General features: G+C 39.8%; 1 protein-coding gene across 1 annotated transcript in view; it reads right to left on the bottom strand.

Annotated features, from left to right (window-relative positions):
• Rock2 (Rho associated coiled-coil containing protein kinase 2) overlaps positions 1 to 16,190 on the bottom strand; it is a 112,904-nt gene that overhangs the window by 41,608 nt on the left and 55,106 nt on the right. Inside the window, exon 4 of the mRNA XM_063254297.1 lies at positions 7,826 to 7,963. Coding sequence (XP_063110367.1) covers positions 7,826 to 7,963 — 138 coding nt within the window. The remainder of the gene's footprint in view (positions 1 to 7,825; positions 7,964 to 16,190) is intronic.

A 16,190-nucleotide genomic window follows, 5' to 3' on the forward strand; every position in this document is an offset into this window, starting at 1 on the left:
CCTACTTTTGTACTGGGGGGTAAAGAGATCAAAGATGATCAAGATACAATATACACATGTACCAACTACCCAAAACAAATGTTAACTATTATGTATCACAAACATGCACTGATAAAAAGAACTTCAGCCACTGAATTTTAAAGTAATAATAAAAAGATGAGGATGAAAAAATGCTCAACACTCCCATGACTCAGCCATGCCATTCTATTTTGCACTTCATAGTATCTGCATGTTGAACTACAAAGGTTTCTTATGCAGAAGTCTCTTCTGAATCTACTGAGGAGGGGTGCAGTTTTGCTGGACATTGGGCTTTACACAGAGACAATATTATTATAAGAAGACTTAATATTTCAAAGTAGCCAAAGCAATAAAAACATTCTTGCTAAAGACAAAACTACAACTGTGATTTTCAACAAAATGAAAAGCTAACTAGAATTTCACAGAGGAAATTTTCAAGAAGTGCGACAAAAATATACAAGAATAAGACTTTCCTTATGAGATACCAAAATCATGGAAAACACACACACTAAAACAATGTGATTTTAGTACAATAACAACAAATCAATGTAATGGAACAGAGCTTGAAGAAAAATTCCTGTGCTCATGGTGATTTACGATATGCAAGCTAGTTAATTCAATTCATGGGGGAAAGATGAGCGTTTCTGCAAATGGTGATGGGAAACTGGCTACTTACTTGGGAAAAAAATCCTATAACTAGGAATATAAAGGAGGAGAACATTTTTATCTTTAGCATGAAGAAAGTATTTCTCACCAAGAGTAACAATAAAGAATGCATAGATTTGACCATATCTAAGTGTTAAAACTTCAGTAAGCAACAAACAAGACTCAAAAGATGTATTTCCAATACATATAACAAAAGATTAACACCAAAATAAGTTAGCACTAAAAATGAATTAAATGTTCCATCAGAAATTCTGAACTGGATAATCCAGTTCACATGTAAAAGAATTACTACAAAGAATATGAAATACATACAATTTTCTAAGTACTCAAGGAAATGTCATTTAATATTTTATCAAACATGTGGCTAATAAAAATTCAAAATAAAACATTCAATATTTGTTAAAAATGTAAAAAAAAAATCTGCTATTAAGAAGCGATGTGTACCTGTACTACTCCCCTACAATATGTTATATATGGTAAAAATGCACTAATTTAAAAAAACACTGCACAGAGACACTGTAAAACTTTTACAACAAAAAATTCTTTAAACAAAACAATTTGGTACTTTTCAACAAAATGTCAGTGTATATACACCATATAACCTAGGAATTCCAATGCTAAGAACCTAATTCTAAAGAAATGCTTACTTCCATTCCAAGTACAGAAATCAGATACAGTATGTCTGGAATGCCCTGTTATATCAGCAAGGAAGCTATCCACTCCCAAGGCCAAGTTAAAAGGTCACAGTCAGTCGGAATAGAATCCTAGAAACCAACGGTGCCACATTATAAATGTCTGTAAGGTAAAGGACTGAACATTATCAAGTAGGTATTTTAAGTATATGCATATAAAAAAACCTGATACTCCTCCCCATGACACTTAAAAAATAAAAGGAAACTACTCTGAAAGCTGGCAAATAAAGTATGAGGAAAGACTAAAGGATTTGTCCTGCCCTTATATAAACATAGGACTGGGTAATCAGTTAGTAAACAGGATTATTTATCACTATAGAAATATTCCAGCTGGGCAAAGGGGTACACACTTGTAATCCCAGCATCGGGAGGCTGAGGCAGGAGGGTCACTGAGAGCTCCAGGCCAGCCTGGGGTACATAGTAAGTTCAAGGCAAGCCTCAACTAAATAGTGAAATCCTGTCTCAAATTACAAAACACAACAAACAAAGCACACACAAAAATAAAAAGAAATGTCCCAGTCAGTATAACCAAAGAGGAATGATTAAATCTGGAATATCATCATTTATAAATTAATAGACCAAGACCCTGAGCACCGACAATGGGTAACAAAACAAGTATCGGTCATCAGCTTTCTGATGTAAGAAAAACACTTCCTAGGAAAACCATACCCCATTCCCTGTCCAACTTCAATCTAATCAAGACTCTGTATCTACTCACATTGTACAAAACATAAATGACAGAGAAGTATGTTAAACCTCATTGTAAGAACAAAAATCAACCAATTCCAGGTTTCCTCAACCTGGGAACAAAAGAAAATGGAAGAGGACAACCCAGGGAGAGCAGCTTAAAAGATATATCTGAAAGAAAGAAAGAGAAAAAGAATAAAAGAAAAATATCTGAACTTAAAATTTTTAAACGGCATAATTAAAGTAAGGTATTTAGGGGCACACACTTAGGCGATAAAACTACAAAGGAAATCAAGTTATGTTTACCATGAAAGTAACAACACTAGAAAAACAGCAAATTGAATATATAGTTGGTTTAAAAAGGACAAAGTCCAACAAAAAATAAAGGTTTTTGTAATATAATGTGTTAATATTTATGTTATCAAAATCACACTAATAGATCTCTAAGGAATACAGATGAGTCTAAAATTTATACTGAAGCATAACTTATTTAAGAATTGAGGAGTCTTAATTTTTTAAAAAAATTCTTTCTGTGTTCTAGACGCTAGACCTCTAAAGACTAGCTGGCAAATTGTTTGCCATTCTGTAGGCTGTCTCTTGTCTCTGGTGGTTGTTTCCTGTGCTGTGCAGAAGGCCACACCTTGGCCTATTTTCCACTGAGCCCTGCTGTTTTGGAGCCAGCCGAATATGGACTGAAACTTTCACAAACTGAGTCAAAATAAATCTTTCTTCCTGGAACTTATGGGTATCAGATATTTTGTCCCTGAAATGAAAAGTGACTAAGACAGATACTGAATACTTTTTCATATGTACTTTGGCCTCTGCACTTCTTTTGAGAACTCCCTGTTCAATCTATTTGTCCATTTATTGACTGGGCTACTGGGGCTTTGTGGGAAAGGTTAAATTTTTTGAGTTCCTTATATATTCTAGATACTGATCATCTATGAGAAGAATAGCTAGCACAGATCTCCCATTCTGTGGGCTGCCTGTCTCTTCATTCCATTGACTGTTACCTTTGTTGTGCAGAAGCTTTTCAATCTGAAATATCCCACTTGTTGATTTGTGATTTGCTGTGCTAGTGGAGTCCTATTCAGGAAGTTTCTGCCTGGGTCTGTGGTTTCCAATATTTCGTCTCTGTCTTAGTTACTTTTTACTCGTTGCTGAGACAAAATACCTGAAGCCCAAGTTGGGAAAGGAAAGGTTTATTTCTTACAGTTTTTAGAGGTTTCAGTGCACACTCAGTTGGCTCCAAGGCAGGCAGGCATGGCTGGACCGCAGTTCATGGCGGCTGCCAAAAGCAAGACAGGAACCAGCCAAGAGAAAGATACACCTTCTTCCTGCCATTACATCACATCCTAGCTCCACCCCTATGTGGGTGGAGCACTGACACCATCAATCCAAGCACTATACAGAATCTTTTTTTTGGTCTTTTTCCTTTTTATCAGTACCAGGGATCGAACTCAGGACTGCCTGCTTGCAAGGCAGGTGCTTATGCCGCTAGGCTAAATCCCCAGCCCCCCAAGCACTATACAATGAACCATCACAAATGCACAATGCAAACTCATGAGGCCTGGAGGCCATAGACATAAACCATGACATTCCACCCCTGGCCCCCAGGACTCATGTACATCCTTTATACAAAAGACATTTAGTCCACTTCCAGGAGTTGCCAAAGTCCTAACAGCTTCAGCATTGCTGAAAAGTCCAAGTCCCAAGTCTCCTCCAAGATCTATGGTAAACTCTTAACTGTAACCCCCTGTACAAATGAAACAAGGTTAAACATTTCTGAAATGCAAAAGCACAAGACAGACATTATCATTTCAAAAGTTACAAACAGGGGAATACAAAGCATCTCAAACAAAGCAAGTCCAGCATCCAGTAGGACAAACATTAAGTCCCAGAGTTCCATGCTCAGCATCTGAAGCAATCTGGTTACAAGCTCCAAAAGGCTTGGGTGATTCCACCCCCATGGCACTTCCAGGGATATCAACTCCAGCAGCCTCTCTCTTAAATCCTCTCTGCTCGCTTTTTGCAGCTTTCCTTGGATCACCCACATTCCTGGCTTTTCCAAACTTCTGGGGTCTCCACTGTACCTTTGGCTTCACCTTTACACCTTCACAAATTTCCCTCTCAGGGGCACACTGCTTGGCCAGCCAGGCCCTTTGCAATCGAGGTGGAAGCCGTCTTACCCTCAGAATTTGTGCATTTTCCTTGCTCCTAAAATCAGTACCTTGTAGATGCCGCCAAGGTCTGCTGCCAGCTGGAGCAGTAGCCAGGCTTTTCTCTCTCTTGGCTGTAGGGATCAGTTGTCTGGATCACAGGGTTCTGTTTACCTGATTGTGATGAAAAGCTTCTCTGTGTTGCCACCATTCTGGAAACTCATGTGGCCTCTGTCGCCATTCTGGAACCTCACGTGGCCGCTGTCGCCATTCTGGAACATGGCGCTCTGCAGCTTTTCCCTCTGAGCAAATTCTTTCACCTTTGTAGTGAGGCTGCACAGGGTGGGGACCACTTCTTGGGATGCCCCGGGGCCATCTTTCTTATCTCTCTGTTTCTCCTCAGGAATCAAAATCTCAACTGTGTCTTTATAATCCACAGCTTTCCTAGAATTTTCTTTCTGGCCAAACTCACAGTATTGCAAATTATCCTGCTGGGCTCTTATCTCTTGATTTGCATAAAGCTGGCTAAAAGCCCCCAACAATAGCCCCGTCACAGACTCAATATTCGATTGCTTTTTAATTTCCTTTTCAAGATTAATTAGTCCATTGCCCTTTGTCTCAGTCTCAGGCAAAGTCTCTGGGCAGGAGCAAAATGCAGACAAATTTTCTGCCAAGCCATAACACACATCATATGGAGCCCAACAACCAATACAGTCCTTCTTCCCAGCAGAAACCTCCCAAGCCTGGTCTTTACCACCAGGCTTTCTATCAGCCTTCTGGTCTTCTGAACTCTGACCAGAATCTCCTCTACAGAACAGCTTAAGCTGCTCCAGCTCTAAGCATCCAGGCGACATTTCCGAACCTTTCCAAATTCTGTCCACAAACCATTTCCAACACCTCTCGAAAAACATGGTCAGATATAGTCACAGCAAATGACCTCACTCCTTGTTACCAAATTTTATCTTAGTTACTTTTTACTCGTCGCTGAGACAAAATACCTGAAGCCCAAGTTGGGAAAGGAAAGGTTTATTTCTTACAGTTTTTAGAGGTTTCAGTGCACACTCAGTTGGCTCCAAGGCAGGCAGGCATGGCTGGGCTGCAGTTCATGGCAGCTGCCAACAGCAAGACAGGAACCAGCCAAGAGAAAGACACACCTTCTTCCTGCCATTACATCACATCCTGGCTCCACCCCTATGTGGGTGGAGCAATGACACCATCAATCCAAGCACTATACAATGAACCATCACAAATGCACAATGCAAACTCATGAGGCCTGGGGGCCACAGACATAAACCATGACAGTCTCTCTTCTCGTTCAGCAGTTTCAAAGCTTCTGGTTTGGTATCTAGCTCTGTGTCTTTGTTACTTTTCTTACTGATGACAAAATCCCCGAACTCAAAGTTACAGGAGGAAAGGTTTGCAGAGATTTCAGTCCATATCAGCTGAGTCCAAGGCAGGGCAGACAGGCATGGCAGGGGAGAAGCAGCTCATGGTGGGCAGAAGGCAGCAGAGCAGCAGAGCAGCAGCAGCAGCCTCCTCCTCCCTTTTATCCCATGCAGGCTGTTTGTCCTCTGGGTGGTGCCTCTCACACCCAGCGTGGGCCTTCCCATTACCCACCCAGAGCACTAATTTAGTAACCACACACCCTTAACCCCAACACCACACGCCCTAGATCCAGCCACCTCTGGAAGACCCCACCACATGAGGTTTGAGGGGATGTTCAGACACAGGCCATGACATCTGATCCATCTGTTTGACTTTAGTACAGGGAGAGAGAGGGATCTGGTACAATCTACAAATAGATCTCCAGTCTTCACAGCACCATCTGCTAAGGAGGCTTTTTCTCTAGCATGGGTCTTTTGCTGCTCAGCCAGCACTTAGCTGGCTAGAGGTGCATAGCTTGTTTCTGAGTCTCCCGTCCATGCTACACCAAGTTGTCCTCTCACTGGGGCTTTACAGTGGAGGGCACTATGATGCCTCTACTGCTGCTCTTCAAGCTATTTCAGTCTTTTCTTATCCATATGAATATTAACATGTTCTCTCCTACTTCTGTGAATGCTGCTAGCATTTTAACAGGCACTACATTGAATCTGTAATCACCACTGGAAATACGGCCATTTTAATAACCCATGAACAAGGAGGTCTTTCCACTTCCTGAAGTCAACATCAGTATTCAGCATTCTCTAGTCTTCAACATAGAGGTCTTTCACGTTCTTGTTTAGGTTGATTCCTATGTATTTTTTTCCAATTCCTTGTGAATGGAATCATTTTCTTGATTTCTTTTGCAGCGTTACTGGTATATGGGAAAGGTACTTATTTTTTGTGATTCTGGTTCCTGAGTTATTTTTTCAAAGTACTGTTTTCACCACTAATCTACTTCATAGTATTTCAAAATCAAAAGGTCCTTTATCTTCTAACATTCTATAAGGTCCACTTAGTAGAATTAAAAGATCCAAAAATTCCAGCATAGAAAATGGTCAACTGGATATGGCAACGAAATCTGCTATTATGAAAGTAATGTAATGCCAGGAGTAGTGGTACATGTCTGTAATCCCAGCACTAGGGAGGCTGAGGCAGCAGAATTTATGTGAGTTCGAGGTCAACCAAGACTACAAAGTGAGTTCAAAGCCAGCCTAAACTACACAGTGAAACCCTGTCTCAAATAAAGAAAAGAAAGTAATGTAATATAATAAAAAGTGAGAAATTTTTTTATTACCATCATTCTCTTTTTTTGAGGGGGGGGCAGAAATCAAATTCAGGGCCTCATGTTTGCCAGGCAGGCACTGTGCCATTGAGCTATATCCCTGGCCCTATCACTATTCTTAAATCAAGTAAATATCATGGTATATAATTTGCTACAAAAATTTCTAATCACTAGCTACAATCAACAAAAGGAAGGGAGGATTATGACTCAATCTTTAGATAACATAACATTTATATTGGTACTTTAAAAAAATTCTAATATTAAAAATCTCTAGAGCAAAGCTGGTGAGGGATACAGTGGAAAAAAAGGCAAGATGGAATCACATATTCCTTAATCCACTCAAAAAAGCATCAAGAACAGGAGTGTTATTACAGGTCAGTGATGGCGACACTTTTCGAGCTTTCCACAGCACCCCTGTGGCAATGCATGCCATCAGCTCTCCACCACTGTCATCGGTCATACACACAGCACTGCAGGAGAATTTCCAAAATGGCTATCGGGAGGTTTTCTCTTCAAGACAGACAATGTAAACCAACTTCTGAATAACATTAACATGTACTATCCTTCCAAATGACTCAATTTACCACTTTCCAATGATGTAAATCACATTAAAAGGCAGAGGATAACAGAATTCTGGTGGCCAAGTCAGTTCTGCACATAAAGGAACTAAAAAGGAAGAACCTGTAAGCCACACTTGCTTCCACACACCAAGTGAAGCAATTATTCCACATTATGTCTTTGCAGGTGTGGTATTTAGCAACAGTAAACAAGTCTGCTGAGTCACGTTGTATTAACAACTGCACTATTATGGAATAACCAAAGCATAGGATTTCTGATGTAGTCCTATGAATAATGAGAGCTCATAAAAGGAAATAAAATTTAAAATTTAGTATGCTTACCTCAACCACCCAGGGACTACTGGCAAAGGCCATAATGTCTCTTTCTTCCCAGAAAAAAGCAGCATCTGATCTTTTGATCATTTCAAACTTACTAAGCAGCTTCATAGCATAAACCTTCTGTGATGCCTTATGACGAACCTGTGGATTTGTTAAAACACAAAAATTAATTCTTTAAATGTATGGGAATAAGTGATCAGATCATACCATGATGACTCCAACTGCAAAACAAAATGATCCTTAACTACTATACCTAATAAAAAGTAAACCATATTACTACATGTGTAAAAGAATTGAAGGAAGAAAGTTGTAACAGCTTAAATCTTTCATGCGATGTATAATAGCTTTCAATACCAGGTTCAATATGCAACTTATCTGAGCATGGCGGTGCACACCTGTATTCCCAGCACTCGAGGTGCTGAGACAGAAAGATGACTGAGAGTTCAAGGCCAGCCTGGGCCACAACATAAGACCCTGTCCCAAAACAAACAAAATAAGAATAAACTATTAATAAATGGGAAATGTCCAAGATAGATCTCCCAGGGAAAGTCATTTATTTTAGCTTGAAGCACCAATGCATATCTATTTCCATCTGGAAATGCAAGTCTAATACATTTAAAGCTAAAAGGATATCTGCAGTTTTATTAAGTTACATTTATTTCTTTCTAGGTAGCTTATCTTAAAATGTTATTTTTTGTTAAAGGAAAATTACCAACAATTTTGTTGCTTGGTTAATTCCTATCTTTCCCATTAGACTATAAATTCCTTAAGAGAAGTAACACTGTTTTTGATTACTCTTTTAATTCCCAGAACTGGTTATTAACTGTCTACCACAGAGCCAACAGTATTTCAAATATGATAAACACAGTTAATATGCATTCAATAATCAGTAATAAAGTAACAACTGCTAACATTTATATCTAGGTGTCTAACAGGATATCCTGACACTCAAACTCCTTATCTTCACCCTTGAATTTATTCCTTCTACAATCGTTCCCATTTACAAAAATAGCAATTCTATCCTTCCAGTTACCTGGGCTAAAAGGACCCTCTGATTGGAACATCATGTCATTTCCCCCTTTGAGCTGCTTCCGAATCCAGTGACTTGTAACTGTGCTGCTGCCCTATCTTTGGTCCCAAGCTGCTCCAGTGCCTGCCACACACTCCCAGTGCCTGTGTCACCTTGCTTTTGCACCATTGTGCACAGTAACCATTTACATCGTTTTACTCGTCACCTATCTCAGCACTAGAATTTAACCTAATGAAGGCAAATATGCATTTTATTCACTATTTAGTTCCCGTGCCTAATACAGAGCCTGACACATAATATTCTTTCAATAACTCTTCTCTGGAAGAATGAATTTACTGAGTACTCGGTAGTATGTGTCAGGGACTATACAATGTGATGTACGTATTCATCTTCAGAACAGTCCTAACGAGGTGTTATTTCCCCATTATAAATGGGAAACGTGAGGTACCGTAATGTAAACTTGCCTGAGGACCATACACATTGCAGTCTGAAAGTCAGTCTGCATGCAGAATCCATGCTAGTTCTACAAATGTAAGCTCACAGTTAGGACAATTTCCAAAAACAAAGCCAGATGACATCAGTCAACCTGACATTCCACACCAATCTGTGGCCAGTCTGTGGTCACCTTACTTAGAGCTGAAAGAAAAGAAGCTAAGAGGAGCCCAAGCTGCTGGCCACAATCCACTGGGTCCCTAATGGTCTAACCTATGTTCACCTCACCAAATGAAATTTTGCCACTTTCATTCTTAGCATGTTTCAAGCACACACAATCTCCTTTCAGTGCTTCTGCTACACCAAGACTTTCCTGGGGGTCCTTACAGCACTGAGCGCCTCAGAAACCCAGCTCACACTCTCCGCTCTCCTTAGCCACTCAGTTGAGATATGAACGCCTCAAAGCTTCCGCTGGCCACCCAATTGCATCTCACTGAGCTCTACCTCAGAGCTCTACCTCATTTATCCCGTGTTTCTCCTAGGTATACCACAATCTGTAATTTTTAAATGTTGTTTCTTTGTATTTCTTGCCTGTCTTTGATGTTAGAATGCACACTCAGCAACAGTAGGGATCATTTATGCTTGTTCTGTTCTCAACTATATCCGCAGAGCCAAGTTCAAAGCCAGCATTAGGTATGAGATACACTAATTAAACACTTGAATTTGGAATTAATAACAGCTAGAAAAATTTTTTAAACCTGATGGCTGGCCAGACTATAAATTTCTAGTTTTAAGAAAGATTCAACAATATTTTGTATTACTTCTTTCTTGTCAAATACTACACATCTGGAACTAATACTTATATGATGAAAACAAAGTAAACCAAAGGGGGACACTATCTTCCCCCAAGGAGACAGGAAAGAACAATCATACTTTTGGATCAAATGCTATATAAAATATGACAGAATTTTGGAAAATTATAAAATGTCAAAAAATAAAAATAAAATGTGCTTATTTATGAAAGAAAGCTTTCTTCCATAACAAAGCCCAGATAAGAACTTTTGAGTAGACTTGAACAAACCAACAACAGAGAACAGATACAGCCTAGCGTGATACAGTGAACACCTGTCATTCACTTGTGTGTACTTATGGCTCTTGAGGAAGGACTTGGCAGTAGCACTGCTCCCACTGTGAACAACCACCAAAACACAAGCAGCAACTGCTTCTGGGATCCCACAAGGGCACAGAAAGCTCTAACCAAGGTGGGGACTCTTAGCTCAGTGGTAGAGCTCTTGTCTAGTATATGACCTAGCATATGCCAGACCGTTTGTTCCTTAGCAACACATGCACACACACACACACACACACACACACACGCGCTGAACAGACACAGGTCAGTGTAAAGTGCTTGACTAGTGTGAATGAGGCCTTGAGTTCAATCCTTACACCTGAAAAAATAAAAACATACATATAAATAATAAATTTAAAAAATAATCACAGTCTTGGAGAAAGGGAAACTCAACAACTCAGCTGTACAGCTCCCCGGAAGCCCTGCTTGAAATCAATTTCCCAGCTAGTACAGCCAGCGCCACCTCGGGAGACCACAGCCACACTGGTAGGCACCAGAAGGAGGCACAGAGGGAGGGAGCTCCTGGAAGCAGCATGAAGGCCTGGGCTAAAAGCTAGGCTCTGCAGAGTGGCCGTTTACTAATGAGGAACTATGGGGCTGAGAGCAAAACACAAACGCTGAGTTCAGTGGCACAGAAAGGGCATCCCATAGGCAGTCAGCAAAACTAAACATCCACTGCTGCAACTTCCTGGGCATCCGGCTGATATACAAACGTGCGCAGGATGAGACCTTATGGTCTCACCAAGAATGAACCTAAACAGCCACAAGGAAGCACAGATTGGAGAGTCAAAGTCCTCGGGAAACAGCCTGCTCCTTTCACACTTGTGTAAAATAAAGCCTGCACAAGTTAAGGGTAGCCAGCATATAACTGAGAGCCCACTGAAATAAAAATCAACTCTTCACAGAAAATAACAAATTCAGAGTTTCTATCATATATCCACAAGTCCACTAGATCACTTTAAAATTATTAGAGGCAAAAAAAAAAAAAAAAAAAAAAAAAAAAAACCCAAAAAACAAAAACAACGTGCTGGGTATAGAGGCTGGGTGTAGAGACTGTATTCAGGGGCTGGGGCAGGAGGATCACTGCAAGTTCAAGGCCAGCCTGGACTACAAAGTGAGTTAAAGACAGCCTGCAATAAAACAATGTCTTGAAAAGACAAAAAAAGAAGAAGAAGAAAAAGAAGAAGAAGAAGAAGAAGAAGAAGAAGAAGAAGAAGAAGAAGAAGAAATGTGAGTCATCCAGAAAAAATATTCAACAGAAAATGATGCCAAAAGATTTTGAATTTAGCTTTAAAATACCCTAATAAATATATGAGGACTTTACATTAACACCTGGGAACTTGCTTTAAGAAATAAAAGCAAATATGTTAAAGAACCAGGAAAAATAGAGCCTCAATGAGTGAACAGAAGAAAACAGCAACAGAGAAATGAAAGCTGTACAAAACAATGGACTAGAAATGCTGTGACTGAAGAATGTGACAACTGAAATGAAAAGATCACCAGAAGGGCTTTGCAGTGCTGGGAGACAGAACTTAATGCCTGTGGACTGGGGCTCAGATCAACTCTCGAATAAGGGAAAAACAAACCTCCGAGACAGCCTGCTGAGTCTAACCCAGCTCAGCTAACAAGCAGAAATTACCAAAATTGGTTAAAAACTACATCCTAATTTCCGCAGTTTAAATGTCATCAAGTGAAAATAAAACATAGGAAAAAATACACCATGCTATAAAAGCAAGGACAGGGAAGTTAGAACAGCGATATAAACAGCAAAGCAGACTTCAAGACAAGGGTATTTCGAGGAATGCAAAGGCAATCTAGATAAGGAGGTAAGTCATCAGGCAGGCCTAATGCGAACACACTTGTATCTCCAATACAAGAGCAAATACTGTGAAGCGAAAGCTGACGGAACCAGAGAAAGAGACTAGTCTGCTGTCAGTTGGAAATTCAACACACAGTTTCAGTACTTGATAGAACAAGCAGATAAAACATCAGTGTGCATATAAAGGAAACACATCCTAGGTAGAACATGGTGACACGTGCCTCTAATCCCAGCACTTGGGAGGCTGAGGGGAGCCCCTGAAATCATGGGAAAATTTAACCGGGGGGGGGGGGGGGAGGGTACCAGGATCGTACTCATGACCCTGCTCTTGCTAGGCAGGCACTTTCACCACTGAGCTAAATCCCCAGCTCCAAAATGCTGTAAATTCAAAGCCAGCCTGGGCTACAAAGTGAATTAGAAGCCAGCCAGAACTGCATAATGAAATCCTGTCTCAAAAAGACAAAGGAAAAAAAAAATCCCAGAGTGAAAATTGCTTAACCAAACACTAATTACAAAAGTTAAGAGAGTCTATTATTTCTCTTTTTAAAATATTTTGAAATTTAAAATATTGAAAACTATAGCTTTTCACGAAAAGAGAGCTACATGCAAAAAGCCAACTTAGTGGTAACAAGAACTGCTTTCACCTAACTTCCACATCAAGGTAGGAGGCTGGAGTAACAACTCCCTTGATTTACGGTGCTTGTATTTTATGGAATGTTAACAACACAGATTAGAGAGTAATATGAAAACATGGGGTGGGGGCTGGGTGATCCTACTCTACCACTGCAGAGACTAAAATTTTAATTGACTTGAATTGAATTAGCAGATTATCTCCAAGCAAATGACTGTGCTGGTAATTCTGTGAAATACAGTACAAATCATTACTAAAAAGAAGTTGCTGTCTTACATATTTACAGTAGGGTACCCTTCAATACCTTCACTAACTCTAAAAGCAAACCAAAATTTGAATGTTTCCTAACTTCATCAGAGAAACTAGTCCACCCAACATCACAGTCAATTAATTTACATCATTATCAGTATACTAGTTCCAGGCTATGAAAAACTATTTTAAGATTTTGCTATAAAGCGCAGCTGTGAACAGAAGCGAAAAGCTATCCATCAGCCTGTAGACAAGTTACACTAACACATTCTTAGATATTTAAACTATCGGTGTTTAGGTCTGAGATAACTAAACAGAAAAAACATACGATCTAGAAGGAAATGGCCACATGCACAAAGTCATAGGTACAGTCACGGGAAGAAGATGCGGCAGAGAGGTCCTTCCAGCTGGGTGTGGGAGGGAGCGGGGCTCAGTCAGGAACCCTAACCCTAACCACTCCCCCACCTCCCACCTAAGACCAGCAAGCACATCAGGGAACATGGGAAACACGGCTAGCGGAGGAGGCCTATCTCATGATAGAGGCAGGCAGCAGACCCTGAAAAGGAAAGGGACTTACTTGCAGTCCTCTTGCCTTAGCTGCCCAGAATGCTAGAATTATAGGCACATACTGCCACACTGGGCTTACTCACTTTTTATTGTTGTTTGAGCAACTAATTTTGTGCTGGAGTCACTTACTAAGATGAGGAAAATAAGAAAAAGGATAGTTTTTATGGAGGAAGAGCAGAGTTATAGAACCAAGGATTCTAACTTTACACATTTTAGATGCTTATGACACTTTTCCTTTTTATAATTTTTTATTTTATTAGTGCAGTTTGGGAGTGGTTGGTTACATGAGCACACCACAGTGCTTGTTTGTTTTTTTAACCCCACCCTTACAGGATACATCTTAATGTCAAATAAGTCATCGTGATATGACCTGGAAAGTGAGGTACAAAGTTCTGAGCAGTAGATATAAATCCAAGCCTAGTGACATCGTACAGAGGTTATTTGAAGTCCCATGATGCAGGAGCTCACTTTGGAAGAGAATACAAGTAAGGGGCTCCCTGCTGGAAGCTACACTGTGCAGAGGCCAGCTGGGGGCAATTGCCAATGGAGAATAACATGGAAGCGTGATGTTTCAGGAAAGAAGCAGAAGGAAGCCTGAGTATGAGATGCTGCAGATGAAGACCACATTCACTCGACATGGGAGATGGCTATGACCATGTAACAAAGAGAACAAACACTAGACTCCATCCGCCTCGATTCAAATCTCACTTCAACCACTTAGCAGTTCTGTGAGCACTGGTGGATTATTTACCCTGCTATGTAAATTGAGTTTTCCCATCTACAAAACTGGCATTACAGCAATAAATCTACCTAAAGATTTGTGAGATAGCATAGAAGTCTGCCCCAAATGTTGTATAACTGCTCTAAAAGCATTTGCTGTTCACTGTTATATTTAAAAAAGCAAGAATTACAAAACTGTACATAAGATGACCCCTTAATGAGTTAAGACACATATGTATTACACACATCTTTAAGAATTGAAAGGTTGCAAAGCTACATATCAAACTAAAAAGAGTTGGTATTGCTTACTAGGTCTCTCCCACTACTTGTGAATTTTAAAAATGGTGCTTCTTTCCTGAGCTCCTGCATCATGGACCAGCATAACTCCTGAACATGAGGGACCCTGGTTAAACCATCCATAGACACCTGAAAGAACTAGCGTGTACCTGACAACTAACCAGTAACACTTACCGCACACTGGTAGAGCTCAGGGGCTGTTCCACAAGCTTTTTATGTATTGTCATAGAAATTCTATGAGATATGAAAGCTACTGTTAGCTTCACTTCACCCCCAAGAACTGAAGGCAAAGTGGTTGGGTAACATGGCCGAAGGCATGCTAGCTGGTGTCCAAGCAGAACTCAAGCACAAGCAGCCTGCCTCTGAGCCAACATCTCGTGTACTGAGTACACTGGCAACATAACCATAGTCACTGTCATAGGGAGAATCTTATCTGTAGAAACTAATGGCTCTTTTAAGGGAATACATTTTTAACTTGGCCAGAAAAAGCATTTCACAGGAAAAGGCAAACTTGCACTGACTGTTTATAATCTTCCTTCAAATAATCAGAAAACCATAACCATAAAATGTACCAAACGTGGAACTTTCCTTACAAAGCCATCACACTAACTTACTATACACAAATCAACTTCAAAAGCTGTGGAAGGAAGAAGGACTTGGACTTTTCCTTTACAACCTTATTCGTCTTCTAAGGGCTCTCTGCCTAAGATAACAGAGCCAAGAAATAAAGCCAAGACAAACATACCATACACTCTTGGATCAGGTCATCAGATTAATGGAATGTTGAAGTATTTTTTATTTTAAAAAATCACATGACTTTGCTTCTGCATATTTTGTGGTCAAGACAAATTCTGGGATGGGAACTTGACAACAAAAATAAAAGCCTTTCATATCTATATATTTCCCTTTCTTTAACATATTGATAAAAGGGGCTGGGGATTTAGCTCAGCGGCATAAGCGCCTGCCTTGCAAGCAGGCAGTCGTGAGTTCAATCCCCAGTACCAATAAAAAGGAAAAAGACAAAAATAAATAAATAAATAAATAAATAAATACATATTGATAATGATCAAATTAATATAGAACAGTGATTATTGTGGCATTAAAACATGATAAATCAGGATCTGTCACATTTCTTTCAAAATTCCACTCTAAATCTAACATCTCTTCCATAGCTACCCTATATTATAAGTAAGCAGAAACAATGCATCAGTGTAAAATATACATATAGTATGATTCTATATCTCAAACAGGCAATACCAATAACCGTTAACCCTCAGGGGCAATATAGTCAGACATGTTTATTGTCAAATCCACTTGTTGCCCTCAGTGACCTCATAAAATAGCTATTATTTCTCTACTCTCCAGGTCAAACTCAGAGAGTGATTATCACCATGATCTTTGAGTTAGAAACCTGCACAACTGGCTTCATATACTGTATATCTTCCCTGTAAGATCTTTGGTAACTCCACTGTCCTGTAATTAACTTCACTCTTC

This window comes from Cavia porcellus, unplaced genomic scaffold (genome assembly GCF_034190915.1).
Source record: "Cavia porcellus strain 051 isolate PalLab524CR breed Dunkin Hartley unplaced genomic scaffold, mCavPor4.1 scaffold_8, whole genome shotgun sequence".
NCBI classification, from domain to species: Eukaryota; Metazoa; Chordata; class Mammalia; order Rodentia; family Caviidae; genus Cavia; species Cavia porcellus.